Here is an 11,385-nt window from a genome sequence, read left to right as displayed (position 1 = left end):
GTTACACCTCTCTCTCTCTTCCCATCGGGATGGAGGGAGGAGCTATAATTCGTTTGGTTTAGAAAGAACATGGTTTTTGACGAGAGCAGAGTCGACGAGGGGCTCTTGCTTGACCACATGTGAAAGAAAAGCATAGATTTGCATGAGCAGATGTGAAAGAGACGCATAGATTTGTATTAGCAGATTGTTCTTCGCCTCTCTACAAAGAGAGAGAGAGAGTTCGCTTTCTCGAGTTTTCTCTTATATATATATATATATAGAGAGAGAGAGAGAGAGAGTTGAGTTGGTACAGAGGGAGAAAGAGACCTTGGGTGGTTCTCATTTGTGTAGCGTAAGAGAGAGGGAGATAGAGTCGGGTTGTTCTGATTTGGAGAGAGAGAGCTGGTTTGCTCTCAGTTGTGTTGAGTAATAGGAAAACTTGAATCTAAAGACCATGTGAAGTAGGATTTTTTTGAAGGAGGAAATGCTATGGAGAAGAAGAAGAATTTCATTGAAAGTGGAAATGTGATGGAGAAGAAGAAGAAGAGGATCTCTGAGAACAGGGAGAAGCTCGATAGAACTCTCTTCTCGCCTGATCTCACTGATAAGGAAGTTGTTAAATCCATTGTCGAGAATCAGCTCTCTAAATCCTTACCAGACCAGAAGGAAGGTGAATTTCATAGATGAATTTTGATCTTTTCGGTTGTATTTCTTTATATTTTTTAGACTTTTTGTTGAATTATTCATTATTTTTTCACACGGGAAGATAAAATGAGTGGAGCACCAAGGATAAAAAAATTCCAGTATTTTTTTTTTTTGAGTAAACAGTTTATTATGATTTTGTTGATATAAAAAGAATAGCTGAACATATCTCTCAATACATTGTGCCACCCAAAAATATCATGATTCATGATAATTAAATAGCCCTAAGAGCTTTAAATTATTATGTTTAACATGCTTTAGAACCAGTAAAATGATCCGTGGCACTCCTGAATTGTGAAACATGAATTTTGAAATGTATTTGTTTATATGAGTTTACATTTACATTTTGTTTAGTAAATGATCTCTTTTTTTTTTGTCAACATTGTAAGCAACTAATTTCTCTTTCTTTCTTTTCTAAAATGAAAGAAATCAGTTTTAATGATTGTTAACTTCATCAAAAAAAATAATAATAATCATTTTTAATGAATTTTCTATTAATCACCTAGTAAATATATGATGACAAGGACTCTCCCGCTAAATTCCTCGTTTAAATACTTCATCGATGATATACCTAGCCTGATAATTGTTGGTAGGATTGTGAAGGTTTCTTGAATTTATGCCCTATGCACAACTTTCTTTTCTTTTTTTTGTTTTAATTTTATGAATAGGCAATATTTACTGAAGTGACATGAGAATTAAGGACATGTGAATTAAGGACATGAGAATTAAGTGACATGAGAATTAAGGACCCTGATGGTGACGCAGGTTTACAGTTACGATTCATCTCTCTAAATTATACCTGAATACTTGGTTCCTGTACCCCTTTGGAAGTTGGAACTCAATGATGGGACTGATATACCTCAATCACCACTTAACCGTACATCTCTCATGTTGTTCATATCTTGCTCCAGTTTATGGAGGCACCCCAATTTATGCAACTTGTAGAATTTCACCAATTTATTTATTTTATCCATGCCACATCTAATCGTCTGTCAGTACTATTCTCTTGAACTCTGCTAGCTCTTCTTATTCTTACTCCTAATTGTGCAGGCTTCCCTGTTAATCGTTGCTTCACCATGGACAAGGTCTCTAATTCAAGAAATCTACATGACCAATGCAATTACCTTGCATTGAAAGCTTTAGATGGTCTAGTCGTTCATCTTGTTTTTTGTAGACTATATTACGGTTCAAGTATCCACTGATGTAGTGTTAATGAGCTCATTGAACACATGGAATTTGAGTGTCGAATCAACTTGGATGGTTTTGTGAATGAAACTGTTGTTAGTCTCTTGCCCATTCCTCTTTCTAGGGATGGTCATCTTTCTCACCAAGTCCCATGCAGATAACATGCATGAATTCTTGGCTGTGTTTGTGCTCATTTTCTTCATTGCCTCCAAATTTGGGTGGTTCATTCATGAATTTTGTGCAATATGTTGTATTGAGAGCCGGTGCTGTTCATTGTCTCATCTTATCTCTTTGTTCTTTCTATACTACCTGAGGGAACTTTGGCCATTATTGGGCCTTTCTAATTTGCACTTTCCAGAAAGTTAGTTTGGTCCTTTTCAGTGTATTTTTCTGCAATATTTGTTGCCCTTTGATATGTACATGTTCCTCTAAACTGTGTACCAAAACTTAGTTTTGGCTTCCAGAGGTCAGTCGACTATCACATGAGTGTGCCAAAATGCATTTTTTTGCTTTGTGAGGGATGGTCTCATTTTAGCTTCTCTCAGCTCATTCAATGAAGGTCTCATGTGGAACTATTTAGCTGGACAATGAGCTCCCATGCTTGGTCTAGAAAGACCTGAATATATGCTAACTCGATCTAGGGAATGACTCCTCAAGAGAAGATCTAAGTGCATGCTTCGGAAACGAGCATAAGGAAGATATAGGTAGTTGGACCCACAGGTTATCTCGTCACATGCCTCTTAGGAAAAGCAGTAACACAAAATTTCCAATGACATGATTAACCAATCAAAGCTTGCTATATCAGTCGGGCTGAGACTCAATTAGGTGCTTCAGCTGGTCCTGTTGTAACCCGTTATGTGGGTAGAGGATGAGTAAATTCAGTTGTTTAGCCAAACATACATGGTTTTCTGACCTGGTTCTTTTATCAGGCACGCTTTGAAAAGAAGCTATATTCCATTCTTTGCATTTTGGATACTGCATATCTCTGCATGCTTTTATTTTTTATTTTTAAAGACTATTTTTATCTATTGTGTGGCATGATGCAGAATGTGATATGTATATTCACAGAACTACAACACAAGTACTTTAAAATTTCATATTTTTGACCAAACAATTTCCAACATTATGCAGGCCATGACATAACTTCAAAACATCTTTACCCTTTTTGTGGTCATATTTTCCCAAATGTAGGATATTGTTTTGGTGAGGGATTGATTGTTTAAGTTTATATCCTTAGTTCAAGTTAGTGCCAATCCTTAAATCTTCCTTGCTTTGCATGCTTTAAGATTCAAATTTTGTAAATATCTCCAAAATACCATGAAGCTTATAAACATTGTCTGGTTATACATATTTATCAATCATTTATATCCACACAGGTGACTTCAACAGAATTGTACAAAAACATACCTCAAATGTATGGAATCTTCTTGAGATGTTGAGAAGTGCTTCAGAAGTTGAGACATGTCAGAGCCCTACGGTCCCACATAATAACTGGAAGGTTTGTTTTTCGTAACTTCTTTATTCTGGCATGGACTCCGCATGCATGCTTTTGCATAATCGTGATTAACCTTCTATCATCAGAAAATATGTTGGAAGTTATTGTCTTCTCCTCTGAATTCATATTCTATGCTCTTTTTCTTGTGTTCTCTCTCTCTCTCTCTCTCTCTCTCTCTCTCAACCAGTTAGAGCAGAAAAGGTGTATTATGGACGGTTAGTGGTGGGTAGAAAACAAGAAACTCACTCAAGGTTGAGAGAAAAGTAGGTCAAACTAAATGAAGCCCCAAATCACTCTTCCATTAATAACAGTCTTGACACAAACTCAAGATTGAAAAGTAATTTGCATGCTTTCCGGTATTTAGCACATTGAAATTTTCATTTAATATATGACCATTTTTTTGTCCTTCATGATTAGGCTAATTGATAGTAGTGAGCAAAGATATGGGACTTATGGTCTCACTGAGGGTATAGCCCTTAATAGAGCAGAACAGCATACCAGGATTCATGTAGCCGACTCCAAGGACTTATGGCCTCACTAAGGGTATGACCCTTAATAGAGCAGAATGACTGACCAGGATTCATGTAGCCGACCCCAGTTAGTTGGAAAAGCCTTTGACGATGATGATGATGGTTAGTCTAGTTGATATGCATTAGTTGGATAATTAAATCTTTGACAGGCATGGGTTGGTTAGAAGAGCTAGCAATATGATCACTTGAATTATTAGAGTCATAAGTTTACTGATTCAGACTTTGTTTTGACTCTTGAGCCCTTTAGTCAAATTGACAAAGTCTTGCTGGGTCAATAATTTAAGTAAGCGAAATGATTTAAAACGCAATATTTTCTATATGGTACTTTCTGGATCTTTACTAAACTTGATAAATGTTCTAAAGTCACAAGGGAGTTTTGCCTATTTCAGATGCAACTCACCAAGTGATGAACTGACATGGCAGGTCAGCAATTATTAGACGTGCTGGTTGTCTAAGAAATTATAAATCTTGATATGCCATTTTTTATTCTTTGGTGTGATCCTTAATCTATGACTATCTGTGCTGGTTGTATCTTATATTGTTTCTAGATGAAAGAAGATGGTGACCAAATACGTATCATGTATCGTGAAGGTCCAGAGGGTAGTCCATACCATACACTACTTTGTGAGGGCTACATTGATGGCGCAATTGATAACTGTGAGTTCATTTTAAGAGGATATATGTCTAAAATAGTTTTCGCTGATGATCATAATATAAAATAAATCCAAGACATTGTCAAACTATAATTTCTCTTTAAACTGTTCTCTTTCAGGTTTATGTGTTTCATGGGAGTCGGATCTGTATCCAAAATGGTGAGGATCTTGTTGAGCAATGTTCTGTGTTGATTTTGATAGTTCTTACCATATGTTCTGTTGTTATACATGATGTTGATTAATTACAATTATGAATCAATCTATAAGCTCTCAAAATTTAGTTCTTTTAATTTTCACTCTCACAACAAAATAGGGGTTGGGCCTGCTCTGGTAGATCTACTTACTGGTCATACACCTGAAACATGGAAAGTACATAGGAGTCATGTAAATCTGCAGATAACTCAAAACAATGATATCTGTAATGTAAGAGTAATCATATGTTAGCCACAAGATAGTAGAGCACGTAAATGGAAATTCAATCGATTATGTATGACATTTGAACTTTGTACTTAAATGATAATAGCAATTACTTAAGGTAGGATACATATGATATCATGAATGTTTTTTATCACATTTTGGATGTGCTATATCATATTTTGGAAACTAGTCACATTAGCATTATTGTTGTTGTACAGGCTACAATTACTTCATGGTGCTCTCTTAGAGGAGATGTGTGAGTGTTCTGCTCTGTTTTTCTTGTTTCAGGCCATACTGCAGTCTTCACAATGATAAAAATTTGATAGTTATGCCCCTGGTCCTGGGTAGTAGTTCTTTATGATTTTTAAAATATTATTGCTTGATAACTTGGTATATTATCCTTCGATATAGTAAGAATCACATGTGGAGCTTGTTTATAGCCCAGAAAGAGGACAAAGAAACTGGATTAGTGAACATCAAGTTGTACTGTTCAAATATTATGTTGTAGTCTATCAGGCTTCTTGGAGGTTTTTTTTGAGGTTAAAGATATTGATCAAGAATATGGGCAATCAATAAAAGTGTGACTTATAAAACAATTAAAGAATTGTTGGTCTTGGCTATAACCTGAAGATAATATGTTGAAGCAGATGTATATGATTTGAAAAAGAGCCTTAATGTTATTTTGGGGTGTATTTTACAGTTCGATAATATGCATTCTGATAGGTATGGATTTTTAATGCCCATCGCATGCAAGAATGTCCCTGATGCTGCAAAATAACATCATGACATTTCGTTTATTTTTTATAGTTTGATTGTCACAATTTGTAGATAAGTAGCTGGAAAATTGTGAATTTTTTTAATCGGAAACCTCTCATATTTTGGGGCATCTGTTGGCATTTATATTTTATTGGTCCCAATTAGAATGATAGCAAATCAAAGGAGTTACGGATATCCAATCATTGGGGGCATTATTTGCTCATTTATGTTTTCCTCTTTTATATGTCCTAGGTGGCCTCAGCCAAGTTTTCCAACTTTTAAAGTAATGTTATCTAAGTCCTTAAAGAAATTACGAATCGGTGAAGAGATTTCTTTGATCAGGTTAGTTGCAGTGCTATTCAACATGATTATATATGAGAGTCCCATTCAAATTTTTTTGCACTTCTCTTCAGCTTCAAATAATTGATATTTTTATAATTGCTGATTTGGAAGAAAGGTTGAAGGTTCCATGGCCACTTTCAACAAGGGAAGTTATCTTACACTATTGTGAAATAGAATATTTTGAGCAAGATCTCATCATTGTGCTTCTCAATTCAGTAAGTACTGGCTGTTATGGAATTTTGGCATATATTATTGCAATAGAATTATTGAGGAAATGTTTATATTGTGAAAATGGTATTTTTGTTATGCTGAGTTCTGTCATAACTGCAGCATGCCATTGAGATTCACGCTCATCATATTCCATAAAGAAAGAAGCTAATCCTGTTTTATTTTTAATTATTTGTTTTGGATCAGGTCAGTGAAACAGAATCACCAGACAGTATTTGTCCTGGGTTGACCTTTGATAGAGCTCCAGAAGATGTTGTGCGTGTGGATGTGGTTGGAGGTTTTGCACTACAAAAAGTGAGCTCAAAACAAAGCTACTTCAGGTCAGCTATTGTAATTATTTGCTTCCAGATTTTTCATGAAAAACATCCCCAAATGGATACATGGTTTCATTTGTTTTTATAAGTGTTTAATGAGTATTTCAGCCAGTTTGAAGATAAACTAATTCTAGTTCATTTTTACGTCTTTCATAGCTCTGACTCTTCTACTAGTAATACAAATATCACTGCTGGTGGGATGTAATTTTAAAATGCTTCCAAATACCTATGCCTGCTATATGAGAAAGGCTCTATAGGAGATATTCTTGTATAGAAGACTGTCTAGGATGGATGATATGGATGTTTCTTACATGATGAATTCTTCCTCTTCATTTTTAGACTTTTATGATCCATCATCACAAAATGTGATAATTTTCAGATGATTCTCTTTCCTCCTAATTGAAACTTTAAAAGCACATGAAGGTCGATGTTCAATAACATCACTCCTAATCCCTTCATGTGTAAAACTTCTCATTGCTCAAGTTATATGAATTCTTTCATTAGTGTGTTCTAGAGTTGATATAAAGAAAGGACATGGTTTCTATGGAGATATAATCTCTAACATGAAGATCATAAAAATGGAAGAATAAATAAATTTTAAAAATTAAAAACAATAGTTTTACAAAGAGAACATTTGGACCATTAGTCTCAACTATTTTTAGATGGACCGCCCATTTTCATCCATCTTTAAAATGAATGCTTTATTCCATGGGGGATGGAAATGTAGAAATGCGTCCTTGGACTCATGAAACAATTTTCCATAAAGAAAACTCGTGGGTGTACAGACTATTTCTTTGTGCCCTGGAGTGGAGGTTAGCTGAGTGGAGATTAACTTCATGAATGTGGGAACGCAGTACAGATTCTTAGGATGGATTTCCTTGCATGATGTTTTGATCCCGCATTCTTTATTTTCTATGCAGAGGTTTAAGTAGTTTATAATATGTTACTAGACTTGATTAAGTTGGTGCACTATGTTTGTAATCCAAAAAAAAAAAGGAACCAATATAGTTTCTAAGCACTGATTCTTTGCTATATTCATCTCTTCGGGTGTAATATTGGGCAGTTAATTTACTAAGTACAATGTTTTAAAAAACGGTCCGCCTGGCGCCTAGGCGCCCCCCTAGACGGCCTGGACAAAAAATCCGTCCACCTAGACTCAGGTGGCCCTACACGGGTGGATGTACCTGGGCGAGCGCCTAGGGACGTAAGGCGTTTCTTGTTTTTTTAAAACTACAGGGCGCCCAAGGTTCTGGGCGCCCGCCTAGCGTTTTTTAAAACCTTGACTATGCATATTGGTCATTTCCCAGTGGGCCCAAATAGTTGGGATAAGATAACTCGGACAATGACTTGGTCATATCCCAATAGCGACTAGTTGATAGAAACTGGGATAACCATCTTTTATTGGCACATCTTTTATTATATTGAACACTTAAAGAAAAATAAAACAGGCAAATAGGTTTGATCTTGCTCTAATTCATTTATTTATATAGACATAAAGCTTACCTGCACAAGAGAATGGTAGATAGAAGAAGATTCCTGAGGTCAAGATTTTTTATTTTTTTATTATTATTATTTTTTTATGGCTACTCTCAAAGTCAGAAAAGTTAGTGGTGAAAGCTTCATTTACCTTGTTCCATGCTCACCATCTGTGGTGTTGTTTCTACTTTCACATGATGACACTTTTTGTCAATTGGAAGAAACTTGATCCAGATAACTTGTGAATAATCCCTTTTCTTTGATATAGGATGCAAGTCATATAACTATATGAGCCCATTCTTTTGGCTTGATACTTTGCCTAATTTTTATTCCTCTTAGTATGGAGATCAAGTTTTTAGACAATTGAGGCACCATTTTGAATAGACCATTTTGAATAGAATTTTCTCTTACAGTTGCTCTTTATGTTGTAAACTATCCACTCTTATTAGGATTTATCTGTCACTACAACTGTTTTAATTTATATGGACTGTAAGATGTGTTACTTTCCAATTATGCAGGACAATTGCAAACATGGATATCAAGATGGAATTCATACCTCCTTCACTTATCAACTTCATATCAAGGCAGCTCATTGGCGATGGTTTTAGGCTTTATCAAAAGGTCATTTCCCCCCAAAAATGTATTAACCATCAAATTGCTGATTTGAGGTTAATATTATGCTTGTGTTACCGTTCTATGTTATTGGCAAAGCTATGGGTAATGCATTCCTTTTTATACTTGTTCATCACCAAGGCTAATGCAAGTCTGCCTAGAAGAAAGTCCCTTGTAATTGTGGAAATCTTATCTATTCTCCTTTGGAACTTATTGTCCATTTCCATGGCATCTGATCAGTTTCTCCCTAGGCTCTGCTGGTTATCCTATATGTGAAGATACCATATGATCAAGTGGTCTGAACTTTAATGAAGGCCAATGGGACGATATTATGGGGACCTGTTGATGACTTTTTGTGTAGTCTCTAATGGGCTTAAGGGCTTTTAAGTCTTCCAATGTCAATCTTATGTTTTAAAACAGCAGTTCTTGGCGATATTTTTATTACTGAATGTCATTTGGTGGACTGGTGGTTCATTAGGTGTCATTTCAAAATGAAGGCTTTTCTACTGAGTTTTTATTTCTGGGGTTGGAGTTTTGCCACAACAATAGTGTGATATTTTCTTGTTTGAGCTGTGAATTCCATTTGTAGTTTCAACTGGGGATCGTCTTGATTGAGTCTTTGCGCGATTGGTATTCTAAAAATAATGAATTAGGGAAGAAAAGTGTATGTTCTTTTCCTTTTTTGCTCTGTTTCTTAATTTTGAACTTGGTTGGTGATGGTGCAGTCAGTGGCCTCAGCAGCTGCTGGTGACGAGGATTTCCGCAAGGTATTGGAAGAAGGGCCTATGTATAAACATATCCGAGAGGCTCTAAGCCACAGTCAAGATGCTAAAAATAATACAAGAAACTCCACTATTGATGAGGTTAACCTCCAGTGCAAGGAAAACCTGACTAAAATTGAAGGCAACAATTTGACCCATATGAACTCAACGTTTGTAGCCAAATTAGAGGTTGATGATAGTGACCAAAATGTCTCCTCTAAAATGGAACCAACTAATTTAGTTGGCTTGAATCAGATGCGTGGAACTGAGATAGAAGAGGAGCATGAAAATGGCTCAAATGTCCCCTTTAAAGTAGAATCATTAGATTTAGCTCAAATAAATAAGCCTTGTACGACTGAGATAGAGGAAGATGAGAATGAACTATATGTCTCCAGTGAATACAATAGACAGAGAAATGACACCATGATCAGTCCCAAGGCACAACAACATACCAAATGGGAGGAACATTTTATCAGTCCTGAGGTGAAACGAGCTTTAGAAGTCCTGGAAAGGGCCATAGGTCTTGTTCATAGAGATGCATTCAGGGATCCATGCGATGCTGGTGCTAATAGGAACCATAGTGAGATAATTCCCACCAATCTTGACTCATTGGATTTGGAAAAGGCTTCAAAGATAATTGAGGGTTCTAACCATGGCAAGGTTAGAATTAATAGCATGGATGCAACGGGGTCAGAAAATCAGGGTGAGACTCATGAATTTCATGTAAATACAGCTTGCCGTGATTTCAGGTAACTATTTAAACTTGTTTTTGATCATTCATAGCTTATGTTAGTTATGAACAGTTTCTAGAGATTATTCTTTTTCTGACCAGAAAATTGGTTCTTTCAGATGAAATCAGTATTTCAAAAAGTGCTAGGCCTAGGCAGGCGGCCAAAACCTGGGCTGCAATTTTTTTTTTTGGTTTTTTTTTCTCTCAAATAGGCTGTAATGGATTTTAGGTTTCAAATGAACTTAAAACTCACAATTTTTCACTTTTAGTACTATTATTTATATCACCCAAAAATACCGGGCGCAGGCCATGGGCGGCCTAGGCAAGTTCAGGCGGCTGCCTGGATGGGTTCTCGGGTGCCTAGGCGGGCGCCCAAGGATATGCGGCTGCCTAGGCGGCTTCCTGGGCTCTTAGGCAGGCGCCCATGTCCCACTTGTTTTGGATGCCTAGGCCTCGGCGATGCGTCCAAGCCCCTAGAACTGCCTAGGCGGCCGCCCAGGTGTTAGGTGATCTGCTTTTTGAAATCTTAGTCTCATTATGTTAAGCTTAAAGAACATAGAGAAATTAAGTTCATTATGAGAGATTCAAAATGGTCCGTGTTTGAAGGCCTGGTCCTTTCCTTAATGATGCTTTCAAGTTATTATTATGTATCACAACATAAATTATGCTCCATTACATTATAGCTATAGTATCCATTTATTGTAACAAAAAAGAAGAGTTTATTTTCTAAGAAATAATGGAGTATTTCTCATGTAGATCAAGCCCACACTCCGATGAAGAGAACCTTAGGGAAGAACCAAACTTGGAAGCCATTCCCGAGGCCAGCTTGCACAGTTTCATTGCTCATGGAGTCACTACATCTAGAAAAGTGGTACCGGATTCAGATAATATGGCCACCATAAGTAGAAAAGAAGCACCAGACATGGATAAGCAGGGTAAGGCTTCTTCTATGGAAGTCAGTATCGGAACTAATGGCTTATACGAGGGTGATTGCAAGTATTCTAAACAAAAACCCATGGAAAAGAAGAGGCACAGAGTCTGCTGCTTCCACTTCTCCTAGCGTTGAAATTAGAATATAATTTTATACCTATTGTACCTTTATATTTATGTATGGACTTACCCTTTGTTTGGGAAAAGCTGGCCATGTATCCTTAATTTTTGAAAGTTAACTAAGATATTGGGGTTGGGAGTAGTTGTAGAATCAA

General features: G+C 36.4%; 1 protein-coding gene across 10 annotated transcripts; it reads left to right on the top strand.

The window, feature by feature from the left end:
- Positions 1–273: 273 nt before the first annotated feature.
- On the top strand, positions 274–11,385 carry LOC18421614 (polyketide cyclase/dehydrase/lipid transport superfamily protein). Of its 10 annotated transcripts, none has more exons than XM_088862093.1 (11): positions 274–649; positions 3,243–3,364; positions 4,440–4,548; positions 4,664–4,703; positions 5,180–5,217; positions 5,980–6,059; positions 6,175–6,274; positions 6,474–6,607; positions 8,596–8,698; positions 9,415–10,199; positions 10,937–11,385. In XM_088862093.1, exons 6-11 carry the CDS (start codon positions 6,004–6,006, stop codon positions 11,238–11,240), a joined length of 1,482 nt encoding a protein of 493 aa, XP_088718219.1. In that variant the 5' UTR covers positions 274–649; positions 3,243–3,364; positions 4,440–4,548; positions 4,664–4,703; positions 5,180–5,217; positions 5,980–6,003; the 3' UTR covers positions 11,241–11,385. The 10 variants fall into 10 exon arrangements, with proteins under 10 accessions (XP_088718219.1, XP_088718216.1, XP_088718217.1 ...); XM_088862090.1 differs by having other exon boundaries at positions 5,970–6,059; XM_088862091.1 differs by lacking the exon at positions 5,180–5,217.

Source organism: Amborella trichopoda, chromosome 3 (assembly GCF_054954075.1).
Source record: "Amborella trichopoda isolate Santa Cruz 75 chromosome 3, AtrichopodaSantaCruz75HAP2 v2.0, whole genome shotgun sequence".
NCBI lineage: Eukaryota > Viridiplantae > Streptophyta > Magnoliopsida > Amborellales > Amborellaceae > Amborella > Amborella trichopoda.
This window is presented reverse-complemented; position numbering and strand designations above follow the sequence as displayed.